We start from the raw sequence: 13,236 nt of genomic DNA, 5'->3' as shown, positions 1-13,236 counted from the left end.
GAGACACTTAATGAATTCATGTGGCGCTCCATCATGATACAGCTCTGGAAGAGGAAGAGAGGGAGAGAGCATCCCATCATAATTAGTGCTGCTCATTTACATCTCTCTTTATCACAGACGAGAGAGGCAGCGCAGACTGAGGTTTAATTACTGTTACATTAGGTTTGACTGGCAGATGCTCAAAATCTTCTCTGCATTGGAAGATTCCCCAGAAATCTTCCCGGAATTACATTAATAAACTCAGACTGACTTGGAATTAATCCCATTCCTGCTAACAGGTGTAGTTCATGACTTGTCCCAGTAGATAATGTCCACCTGAGCCTTGAGTCTTATTGACTGTGAAGTGTTTCACATTTTCTTTCTGTCTCTTTCTAATGTCTGTTTTTCGGGTCTTTTTCTAAAACTTTAGGTATGATGTTGATTCCAAGAGTCCGGATTTGGCAAAGCATGTAAGTGAAGTGGAAAATTCTTGATTTACATCTTTGAATTAATATGTCTGCATGTTTGACAGGTGCAGGTTCTGAGCAAACCGAACATTTTCACAATCAAATGGTCACATTTATTCTGCAGGGATGTTTGTTAGGATTCACATGGCAAAATATCGCCTGTACCCTGCAGTTCCTGCAGCCCTTTATTTGAGGCTATTTAGCCCTATGGAGCTGTAATGGTCTTTGCATATGAATTACCCTCATTACCCTTTTGAAATAAAAAATGAAGCATCATCATCATCAAAGCTTTTCAACACACCCCTGCATTCTGGCGATACGATCCTGGAATTACACATTTGTGTAATTAATGGTCTTAATTTCAGTACCACTGGACAATATTTCCTCAGCTTCAAAGGTGTCAAATTTATGATTTTCAAGACCATTTTTATATTTCATGAAACAGTTTGATCCAAGATTCCCTTCCAGAACTAACAAGATCAGATCAAAGCAGTCCAAAACAGGTCCAGACTCATATTAAAGTTTAACCTGCTGGCACACAGCAATCTACCCAACGAGGCGACAAATCCGTAAAGTCCTCTACAGGGTTGATTTGTTCCAGCAGAAAGAAACAGCCTCTGCAGAAATGCAGTCATGGCTTCAGTGTTGGTCCAATGGTCGACTGGCCAACCAATAGGAACGCAGCATGAAATGATGTGCTGGTGGCAAAACGAACCAGAAAACAACATCTATGAAGTATTGAAACAAAGAGAAAACCCTTAATGGAGTCGTGGCAGTAGAACTCTTACCAGTATGATGTATCGCCACCAGTGGGGACTGGATTTGTCAGTGCCTTTAACTGCTACCTGTGCAGATGGACACAAGCTTTATTGGCGGCTGTCCTCGCCTGTGATTCCGTGGCATCATCACTGCGTGCTCTAAAACTTGGCATCGTTCCGAAGTTTATTAGATTTGGCATCTTAGTGTGACTTGCAATTAGGTTCTAAGATTGCTAAAATGGTGAGTAGAGGGCTTAACACAACCAAAACTGCCTTATAGATGTTGAAAGAACAGGTCAAATGCTTTAGAAACCCCCCCCAGGAAACAGCAGGACAATACTAAGGCTGTCTGGCACAGGGGAGGGAAATCAATAAAAGGAAAAGGGGGGTACGAGGCACATGAGGGACCAGGGAACCAAAAACTAGACAAGAACATACTGTAACATAGTGACACCACAAAACCGAACTTACAATCACCTGACCAGCTCATCCTGAATGAAAACATTTCTTCCAGAATCTTGAAGGTCAATTGTTGCCCATGTTTCCATGGCAACTGTAAGTCCTTTTAGTATTCATGGCATAGGGGAAAGTAACCCAGTCAAGCATTTGACAATAAATAACAGGCAAAGGCCATTGTGCAGATGATACTGTGTGAACTGATTAACAGATGGGCACCAGTATTTGTGCGACTGTACAGTCAGCCGGCTGCATTTGGTGTCTGCGGCCATCTTGAGGAAGAACTAGTCCCTTAATAGTGAATGAAAAATGAAACACGCAGCCTGCAGGTGCTGATTTATACATGTGACTGATGGATTTAGCCAAAGGTTATCACGAGCTCATGTTGAAACTCCTGCAGATAGACCAGAGCACCCAAGAGCTGAATGTTAGCCTCTAGCCATCTATTAAGCTGAATGTATTTTAATAATTCCACATCAGACAGACACACATATGGTTGGTTTGCATACAGCGGACACATTGTCAAGTGTTGTGCTTCATTCGTGGTGATGCCGTTATCCTTTATTGTTGCCTGGTGCTGCATGTCCTGAACTCAGAATGTTCCTTGTGTGAAGCATGTTGTTCATTGCTCTCCATCTGTCATGCCCTTTCACTTTCTTTTTCTCCAACCCCCCCCCTCCCCTCGAGGCTCTCCGACTCGCTGCTGTTGCCATTCTCCCTATCTGCTCCTTCACATATCTACTCCTCTTTCTTGCACTGGGTTGATGACAGTCTGGTATTTGAGTCGTGTGCCTTCTGTTCCATGATATGCTCTGTTGTGTCACTGCTGCTGCCTGGTCTCTCTCTCTTCCTCTTCCTTCTCCACCCTGGAAGCCAACCGACTTTAACGTACGTGTCTGCCTCATATGTCCTTATTTCCAACCTTACAGTGCTTTTAACATTGATTACCTCCTCACCAGAACTCTTTGTTGCTCTTCTTGACACACCTAAACACCCCCTCCCTTTGCCCCAAACCTTTGTGTCTCTCTCCCCACCCAACTATATGCTACCACCCCACCCGTCCTCCACGGCAGGACTTCCTGGGACAGGTCCACTGCACACTTGGAGAGATCGTGGGCTCACCTGCCAGCCGCCTGGAGAAATCTCTCGGGTGAGTGTGACCTTCGACCTGCCCCAAAATGTCCACCAGACACTTACTGGTGTGTGACATCAAGGCGATGAGCAAACATTCTTCCCATTTTCAATATGTTCATTAGCAGCATTACCAGCAGTCACAACTGTTGGAATTTCAGTGTAGGGTTGTGCATGTGTTTGATTTCTGTTAGCATAACTGTAAAAGCTGGACATAGATATGGAAAAAACAGAAATAGAATGTATGGATGTGGTCTTAAAAAGAATCAAGGACTATCTGGCATGGGGATCTAGTTTGTTAACATACTTTTTGACAGTTCAGGAAGAGATATGATATTTAATCCTAGAAAAGCTTGAACAGGTGCGGGTCCTCCAGCTATATTCGGCCTTGATCATTTTTCAAAGTTTTCTGACATAAACCAAGTGAGACAACGCATCAGCGTATCTTCTCGTGGCCCTGAAGATACTGCTGAGCGGAGCAAAGCTGTCAGTCTGCAGTCCCCCCAGTGATTTCATAAAGTGACGAAGATGAACATAATGAAATAAAAGCTTGTTTATTAAGGCTAACCGCACTCATTCAAACCATCCTTGTCTCTTCACCACCAGGGGATGGTGCAGATTTTAAACGTAGGGGCAGGTTAGAGGTATGTAGCAGAAGAGTGCACTGTGGTAATTGTGCCACATCCAGAATAAGAACATCAGGCAACATCATTAAGAAGCCCTCAGCGCCAGAGAAATGTTTTTCCTTTACTACAGGCAAAAAGAACAATTTCAATGTAATTATGCAAACACACTTGTGGCGCCGCCTCTCAGGCTTCACTTTCGTGCATTCTAGCGTAGACGGAGGGCGGCAGAGATGAGAGGGTGATGAATGTGTCTGTCGTCTGGGACCATCTGTATCAAGCATTACGCTGAGAGATGAGACCTATGTGCTTAGATAGGAATGGGTAATTGAACACGACCAGGGGCTTCCTCAATTCAATTACTGTCATTAGGAAGGAGATCTTGCGTGGTGAGTGGAGTGAAGTCGGTGCGAGACACATGGCGCTGGGAGTTTCAAGGGCCTGCAGCCAGTGCGGCTCCCACACACGTTTGTGGTTGGTGTGTAGTCCCATGTGTGTCTCTAGAGAGCGAGGCAAAAGGTCTGGGTGTCTGAAGTACTTCTCTGTGAAGTGCACGCCCTGCGTCTTTATGTGAAGTAGGCGGTGGCTCCGACCTGAACTGTGGGGCTGCCCATGTGAACAACAGGGCTTTGGTGTTGACCGTGAACCCTGCCGGCGACTGGGGGAGGTGGATTATAGAGCTCGGTGCCCTTCAGTGCTAAATGAGCAGGATCAAGAGGCGGCATTCACAGGTTTGTTGCAGCAGAGACGGGCTGGATGCTCAGGAGCTCTAGATATGGACAAATTGATTCTCCAGCTCCCCTGGACGCCACGATCACTGCTGAGAGTCTGACGTAACACTCAGCAACGACGGATCTTGATGATAGCGATGCTATTCGAATGAACTTGTTCTCCTTCAGCTCTTGTGAGCGTGAGACAGTTTGGAAACAAGAGATTAGTTTTCTTTTGAATCTTCCGCTTGACTTTCAGTTAAGAGCACAAAGTCATTCAGCCCTGTCCTTTTGACTGCTGTCCGTGGAGGGCTAACGGATGTTTCCACCCCTCATGTGATAGACGATTGCTCTGAAGCTCTTTAATAGCCATGTCTTGCTCTCTAACACTGACAGTGCCTCTAGACAATGGTTTTGAGGAACAGCTCTTGCAGGGAACAGGGAAATCTGTTAGCCACGGCCAAGTGAGCGCTTCCAAGGCACACTGCATCCCATGACCTGCTTAAAAAGCACAACGGTGCCTCTTCTCCCCATTCTTCACTCTTTGTCTCTCATTTACCCCCTCCTTCCATCTGCCAGTTTCTTATTTCCATACTTTGACCTCCTTTCTCTTTATCGCATTTTCCATTTTTTTGGCCCACACTTCCAGTCGTGCTCTCAAGCATCCAGCAGATCTCCTCCCCCTGCACACAGCCCTGGCATTGCTTCATTCCCAGCTTGTGTCCATTGATTTTAACGTCAGAGCCCTCTTCTCACTTCTCTCATCCAGATACATAAAGTTTCACCTTTCGCGTTAATTTACTTACAACGTAACTTCATCTGCATCAGCAGGAGACAGAACGAGTGACGGTCCAACCTGCCATAACAAACATTTACCATCTGTTATGCGGTGGAGCTCCTCCACCTTTGCATGCTCTTGGACCTCACATCTGCAGTATACTTTGTTTAGTGTGATACTGTGAAGCATGAAATGCACAGCAAGTCATCATTACAGCATGATGGCCCTCATGCCAGCACAGGCATGCATCCAATGCTAGTACACGTGCACACATTCCTGTAGGGGAATTTACCTAAATTATATTTTAATGATTTTTTTTGTTTCTTTTCCGAGCAAATGTTGTTTTCAGACATTCCAAGCACGTTGACCCATTTGCTTTATGAAAAGATGTATGTCTTTTCACACACCAGTTGAAAGTGGTGTAATGGAGTCTGTAAATCATTAAAGTGTCTAATCGCATTTGGCTCGTGCCAGAGTTATTGGAAGAAATAAAGAGCTGAATGATTGATGCTGGTGGATCTCATCTCTCTTGCCGCAAACCATTTGCTATGATGTGGTTCTGCTTACGTGTATTGTGCCAAAGAATTCCAATGCATGTGTAGGTGGCAGGATAATAGTGTTCATTATACTGTGCAAGTGGCTGTAACCTTTTCTGTCGGCACAGTCAATTATACCACACACTACACCATAGCACTGCAACACGACATTAGCATGTTAAACTCATTAGCCTACAGTTATACCGCCAATTTCCAGCTGAACGCTTGAAGCGGGAGCGAGAACACAACCACACCACCAAGGGGCTGTCATGTTGAAATATATGTTGTGTTCTGTAAAAATCTTTCTGTCAACAGATGGGTGTAGATTCAGAGGCGCAGCAAATATCAAGGGTTCATCTGTACCGTGTCCAGCCTCCATTATTTTAACACTCGAATGCACTTCAACTAACTCTCCTTCGGGAAACAAAGTTTTCTCCAAGTACAATGTGCCCTGCTTTGACGCTATGCTCGGTAATCCATCCCTTTCTTTCACTGACAATCTCCCAGAAGCCTTCTTGTGGTCTATAGGCTCCTCCGCTTCTGCCTGCCGCTCACAGTGCGGCTGCAGCAGTCGCAGTTGTCTCAACTGTTTTACCGCAACCTTTTGGAGATAATAAATAACACTTATAAGTGAAATAGCTTTTAGTTTTTGAAGGAATATCTTGCCCAGGCGGCACTATTTTAGCAGCTTCCACCTGCCTAATCCGCTTGCTTCCTCTTCAAACGGCTCTGACAAGCAGCTCCTCATTTTTATGCTGTCAGAGTAAGTTAAAGTCATTTGAATTGTTGTTGAATCTTATTTTATTCCTGGCATTAGTAGGTGCCGTACATCCCTCCATTAAAAAACAGAGGTCCCAGGAAAAGGCACTACACTCAACACGATTATTAACATGATTATTAACTAGTACTATTACCTTAATAGTAACAGATGTAATAAAAAAAAGTGGGAATTTAAGTAAGCTGAATAAGAGACACTTATAAAACCATGGATGCAGAGACAGAAGGTGGGACTTGAATAATGAATAAGAATGTTGCAGGGATCTTCTGATGATCCACTGGTATGTTAGAACACAATGAATAAACAACATTATGAAAGTTTAACCTGTGCATTAAGAACAACGCCAGCAAAAACTGTCAACACTTGCTTTTGAAAATTAAGCGCAATTGACACGGTGGCTCATGCAGAAATTAAATCCCGGACAATCTTTAAAATTCGTCCATAACATCGCTGTTTTATGTAATAAAGCCAATTTATAGGCTTCATATATTTTTTTTCTCTAAAAATGGACATGAAGTAACCAAAGGCTGAGTGTTGACTTTAAGGATTAGGAGCCAGTTATTAATTGCAGGGTGTTTGGGGGAATATCTGTCGCCTCTCAAGTGATTCATTACAGATTTATTCCTGGATGTGGCTCACTCTAAAGGCAACGTAACTTTGTTCAACACCCACTTGTCCTCTGTGTGACATTATAGAAATGAGAACCTATTTACATACGACATGGCCTCGAGTTCTTCTGTCTCGAGAGGCGTCTGCGGCGGGAAGCATCGGTGGGATGCGCGTCGTACACCTGCTATTTCCATCTTAAACAGCGACTTGCAATTATCTCTTCATTTGTTCTGGAAGAAGGTTGTTTGAGGTTCATCAGCTACAAAGATGGTGACAGAGGTGGGAGCTTCTCCATGTGACATATAGGATTCTTCTCATGTGGAGTTTGCATGTCGTCTCTGTCCCATGTGAGTTTCCTTCAGTGTCCTCCCAAAGTGTGATTTAACTGTGTGTTGTGTATGTGTGAGTAAATAGTGTGTGTTCTGCCTTGGACAGTGTGTGTTCCTGCCACTCAATAGTGCTGGAACAGACTCCAGCACCCTGACTTGGGTGGGGGTGAACAGAAAATGGATGGATGGATGGATGGATGGATGGATGGATGGATGGGTGGGTGGATGGATGGATGGATGGATGGATGGATGGATGGATGGATGGATGGATGGATGGATGGATGGATGGATAGTTTGCAGTATGGAAAAGAGCAAGCAACGTGTGCTACACTTTTCAGAATTTACCCTGAAGTACACTCAATTAGGAATTGTCCTTTAATTATTCATCAGTTGTGTCTAATCTAAATTTTAAAGGCTTGCTGTTCTTTTCAAGCGTTTAGACAATTCAGCGGCTGGCTCAGGGACACACTGCAGTGGTCTACACAATTAAAAAGGGAAAGTGTTTTCTGTGGCAGTTCATTTATGGTGAAATCTGGAATCTGGAATTGCTCCTGATGGAGAGCGAAGGACACACTGTTTCATTACTGTCTCTGCATGTATTTACTCGTCGTGGGTGAAGCATTTTAGACTTTTACATCCATCAGCTCCCACTGCCCGGGGACATCAGACACAATTAGAGCATTCTGCTGCATAGCTAAATGCCAATTTGGGCTCAAAGGCTGAGCACTAACAAGAAGCCCCCTCTAATAATTGCAGTTCCTGCTTAGGTGTGGGGAAACCTGCTTGCTGAATGTACATTTTTCCTTCTGGTTCCAAAGAAGACAGAGTACCTTGTCTGTCTCACGTGTTTTTGAGAATAACAGCCTGCTGCTGTCCTGCACTTTTTAACTCCAGTCGGTGGCTGGAAACAATCTGATTGCAATCTGTAGTCTGTAGTAATGACCAGAGAGGAGGTCAGGCCAAGCCAGCGTGGCGTGATAGGAATTCCATCGCTTCCTGCCGCTGCTGGGTAAAGAGGGCTAAAGGTGCCCGAGGAGAACTTATGTTCCCAACTTGAGTGGAATAAAATGCAACTTAAGAGAGCTATTTTCACCTGACATCATGGCATGATTTGGTCCTGTGGGAGATGAGGGGGAGATGTTGAAGCGACCTCGAGGTGCCCTGGCTGGAGGGAACACAGTCATCTTGACTTTAAAGCGTTCGTAAGAGAGAGGAAGTCGCTTCCTTTCTGACATCTCTTCCTCATCCTCACTTCCTGAGTCAGAGCACAAAGGGATCGCGGGCGATTGATGAGTGCCTCATCTGTGGAAATCGCACACAAATCAAACATTATTATCCTGATTAAAGGCTGCGCTGCAATCAAAACAGCAACAATGATCTCATCGCACCATTGAAGTATTTATGTAATAGTCAGATGGGGGGCTGTGGAATAGCATGATGTCATTCTTTTTTGTCATTTGCTGGTCCCTCCAATATCATCTGCGCCTCAGGTTTTGCTGGTTTTGAAACAGTCCGGCTTTTGTTCATCCTAACAAGGCTTCAGAGGTGAATCTTGCAACTTCAAACGGAGGCAGCAACATCTTTTTCTCTCTAGTGCCTACAACTGGGAATTTCTGTTGTCCTTTTGTATTAGCTTGCGCACTTTTCATCCTCTATTTTAATCCTGGTGATGTGAGGGATTATGTTTTTTATCAGTGCATGAAGATCAAGGGGATTAGGGTATAATCCCATTTGAACTTGCATAGAGTTTTGTCAACCTTGTCTAATTCTGTTCAGCTACGTCCTGCCCACTCCTTCGAATGTCTACAGTGGCAAAAATTCAGATTATCTTTCATCTCTGTTATTCTCTGACCCGGCCCAAAGCAGTTGTCTAGGCGTGACCCAACGGGGGGCCCCGGGCAGCTTGATGGGGACAGGCCCTGTTTTGATATCCTTCTTTTCTGTGGTGAAAAATTTCCCATTTCCTGTCCTGCTGCACTCCAAAATCTCACATAATAGGGTTTAATTTCTTTATCCGCAGGTGTGAAATTGCAAAGTTACAATTTTCTTAGCACGATGGCGCTGCGATGAGTTCTGTCTCGTAGGAGGCGTGCAGCTGAGTGGGAAAAGAAAAAAAAGAGATTTGTTTTCATGGGTTCTGACTGCCGAGCGGATACCCTTCCCCCCGGCTCCCACATGCAATGTGTGACACATTGCAGCGTTGTTAAATATCACGACCATTCTTCATCTTAACGATCTAATGTGAGTGGAATCAACAATCGTTTCCTTCTCATTCTCCGGGCTTTAATTTCACCAGCCACATTTCCATGCAGCCCACCTCCTCTCGGGTGGGTAATTGAGAATACAGGGGGTCCAATTCGCCATTCTATCGCACCGGTGTGGTCTGGATGACAAATCCAGGAGGCGATGCATTGAGACTAAATCTCCATAATGTTGCGTGTCATCTGCAATGAACTGTGATCCTTATTTATTTTTAAGAAATAAATGTCTTAGGGGGGTCGCTAAATGATTGCGCGATTACATGCAGTTGAATACACAATTGGGCAGGACAGCTGGCGAGCTCTGGGTTTGGACCACCCTTCCTCTGCCCTGTTAAGTTGCTTCTCTTCATGAGCGGGTTTTGCTGCTGTCTCTGCGCATTTCTTTTTCGTACCGATTTTTATTTGATCCTCTGGGTCTTTGCTCACCAGGAGAGATGTGGGCCTCGCTGACACTAATGACAGCAAATAAGAGACCCACACAGTTATTTTTAATACAGTAAATCACATCATACGCTGCCATTGGATTGGTCAGGGCCATATGGCGCCGTGTCTGCTGGGTGCCAGGAGAAAACGCTAAGTGACTGTTTGAATTATGCAGTAGTATTGAACATCATTGCCGCTTAGCATGTGCTTCGTGCTGCCAGTACCTAACTGTAATACGGGAAGGTTTTAGACTTGATTATATCTTATTATGCAGTCAGACAGGCTGCTGTCCATCTTCTCTGAGGAGGACTGCAATTAATTCTGGAATTTACCGGTAGTTGTCTCTGCCACTCTCTTTTTGTTTTATCTTAAAGCCACAAAATGTTGAAGGAGAAGGTAAAAACAGCTACGTTTTACTGCGGCGTTGCTGACGGCTTTTAGTTTTCCTCCGTCCGGAAACAACATTGAATGGCAGTATGAAGTGGGTTTGAATTTAGTCTTCAGCAGAGACGAATGAATGTTGATAGCCTATCAATCCAACACCTGTATCGCCAGTGAACTTTGATTTTCCCGGGAGGTTTTGTGCTGTGGCAGATAGAATTTCACAGTGAAAATGAGGTTTGTAGGAAAATCAATCAAAATGTAGATGGCGGCGTTACATTTCAGCAATCACATTGGGCAAACATCATTTGAGTGTTAATGCAGAAACACGTATGCTGTTGTCTGATACGTAATGATGAAAAGTCAAATTTGCCATGTTGAATACAGCTATAGTCATATAACGTATAATATCTGTGAAATGCCCTACAGAGCCTTTACACACACACAAAACAAGTATGTGACAATAATACATAAGCATTGCATCATTATTTTATGATACACGGGACCATATTCGTACACTGGAGAATAATTTCCACATTTGTAAATTATATCTATTAACAAGGTGGATTAAATGGTTTCATGACTTCAATTATAGGCTCAAATGTTTTCCTCATTTCTGAGATAGGAAATGAAGAAAGTCTCTGCAGACATATAGCAGAAGTCTATTTCTGCCTCTCGAGGTGCTAAACCAATCAACTGTGTGACAGTAAAAGATGTCTGATCCAAATAATTATGATATTTTAATATGAAAATACTCTCAATCTCATTACCTGCGCTGATTCTGGCTCGTGGCTGCAGTCTATGCTCTCGCTCAAGCCTGATGAAATTTTTATCCTTCCAAGCAATCTCCCAGGCTCGGTTTGGTCTAATCTTCTTGTTTTCTTATGTAATGTAAGATTTTCATGGTGTTTCAAATTGGGCCATGCTTTACTACCACAGTGTTTTTTCAGTGGTGCAGCTCATTTAATGAGTTTCATTGTCATCGTCGTTGATGTTTTGCAAATCCATTCTTTGATATTTGTTACGTTGAGAAACTTTCACAGGAGAATTCAATGAGAAACCACACATGACCACTGAAAACCAGACCCCAGGAGCTCTTGTTCATGCTGGAATGTGATGGTTTACGTCTGCTAACCCAGTGACTGACCACTAGGGGCGCTCAAAGTCACACTTCACCAGCTGGCAATAGACAGGTAGAACAAACATAACCAGGCATCTTAGCTTGTGGACATTGACTGAAGTTGGAGACAATTATGATGCAGGCTAAGACACAATATCAACCTCTTCCACCTGCACTGGGTCAGGGAGACACAGCAGGACAGAGCTGGCCTTCATGACACAGTAATGGAGCCTCCTCCTGTCAGGAGATGTGCTGCTGCCCCTGCAGATGACTCCACAGACTAAATGAAGAGTCAGCAGTTTCTCAAAGGCCCTCAGAAATGTCCCACACCCTCTGAAGGACCTGTGTACCCTCAGCACTCTCCTAATCGTATTTATGTTATTTAGAATACATTTAAACGTATTAGTCCCACTGAGGTCACTGATCTCTTTTCACAGGAGATCTGGTCTCAGTATCACTGAACGTTTCTCCCACTATTAAAATAAAGATGAAAACATTTTTATTTGATAGCTGTCCCAGTTACTTGCCCTTCTGCACATGTTTTTGCAGCAAATACAGCAGGGAGGCTCATAACAATGCGTTTCACATCATTTCATCATAAGCGTATTTTCCCATTGGAGAACCTGAGTGAGAGGATGAGGCATCTCACGCCTGGAAATCTCTTATCACCAACAATCACGATGGAGAACCGACTCAGAAACCTGTCAGATTTGAATGTTGGATTAATGACGGGAGGGGTTTTCATCTGTTTGGTGCTGGCTTGGTAACCAGTCATTGTCAGAGGAAACGCCGTTGTTAATAATTCACAACCAATTTAAAGGACGATTGCCCTTTTGGGAGATGCAGTCGCAGCTGCATAGATTAGAGAAGCCTGACGTGCTTTTAGAGTCCACTGCTGGTATTTCACCATCACAGAAAACCATTTCCCAGCTGTGAAATCATTAGTAACACCTGAGGTTAAAACCTGATCTGAGAGGTCCACGGGCGCACTGGTTTAATTGGTGAGGAGTTCGATGGCACATCACGGTGCACGATGATGACTCGGAGTGAAACATAAATAATTCAGTGGCGGTTAATTCACCTTGAGATGGGCTCTTACGGAGCCTGGTAGAGTTTGAAGTGAGCCTGCCTCCTCCCTCCCTGGTGGCTTTATTTTAAATTTTCTGGTAATTCGCTGGGACGTTGATGGCTGCTAACACAAACACCGCCACATCTGCAGCTGCTTGCTGGATTTACGCCGAGGCAGTGATCAAAGTTTACACATCAGTAGCTGCAGTTGCTGTTCGAGTGAATTACACGTATTGTGTTCTTGATCCAGGAAAACCTGAGCGAGGCCAGCAAAGGTTAATGGAAGCAGCCTGCACCCCAACCACTACAGCCCATACAAAGTCTTCCTGTGCAGACAGCTATGACAGAAGGAACCACAGATGGCCTAATAGGTCCTCTGACACACCCAGCGCTGCCTAACCAACTATCAGTGGTTGAAATGATATTTATAAATATTGTACAATTTTCCTGCGGAGTGGAATAAAGTACCGAGGGTCACGTCAGCTGTTGCAGTTTAATAAGGATCTGACCTTCTCAAGGATCGTCCCCCATTCCAATCTACAGCAGGGCTCTTCTGTAATTTCCTTCTTCATTCTAAGAGGAGTCAAAATTGCAACTGAATGATTGGAATGTAGGGTACACTGTATTCCTCTTGAGTATCTGAAATGGCGGCTGTAGCTTCTTTTGTGGATGCACAGAAATGGTCAGAAAAAGATTTGTTTATTTATTTTTAACTTTTGAACAGAGGTCACCCGTAGCCACGAAGGCACTGCGGGAACCTCTTCTTCACTCAGATGTGCTTTGATTAACTGATAAGAGCCATTCCCATAAATAACTGCAGTAATGCGAA

The 13,236-nt window shown here is 44.1% G+C and overlaps 1 protein-coding gene across 2 annotated transcripts in view; it reads left to right on the top strand.

The window, feature by feature from the left end:
• Positions 1 to 13,236, top strand: part of cpne5a (copine Va) — a 53,595-nt gene that overhangs the window by 15,376 nt on the left and 24,983 nt on the right. Inside the window, exons 5-7 of one of the 2 annotated variants that reach the window (XM_029834225.1) lie at positions 410 to 449; positions 2,534 to 2,548; positions 2,734 to 2,810. In XM_029834225.1, the coding sequence (XP_029690085.1) occupies positions 410 to 449; positions 2,534 to 2,548; positions 2,734 to 2,810 (132 nt within the window). The remainder of the gene's footprint in view (positions 1 to 409; positions 450 to 2,533; positions 2,549 to 2,733; positions 2,811 to 13,236) is intronic. The other variant, XM_029834226.1, reaches the window with a different exon arrangement.

The sequence above is a fragment of the Takifugu rubripes genome, chromosome 3 (assembly GCF_901000725.2).
Source record: "Takifugu rubripes chromosome 3, fTakRub1.2, whole genome shotgun sequence".
Classification (NCBI taxonomy): Eukaryota; Metazoa; Chordata; class Actinopteri; order Tetraodontiformes; family Tetraodontidae; genus Takifugu; species Takifugu rubripes.
This window is presented reverse-complemented; position numbering and strand designations above follow the sequence as displayed.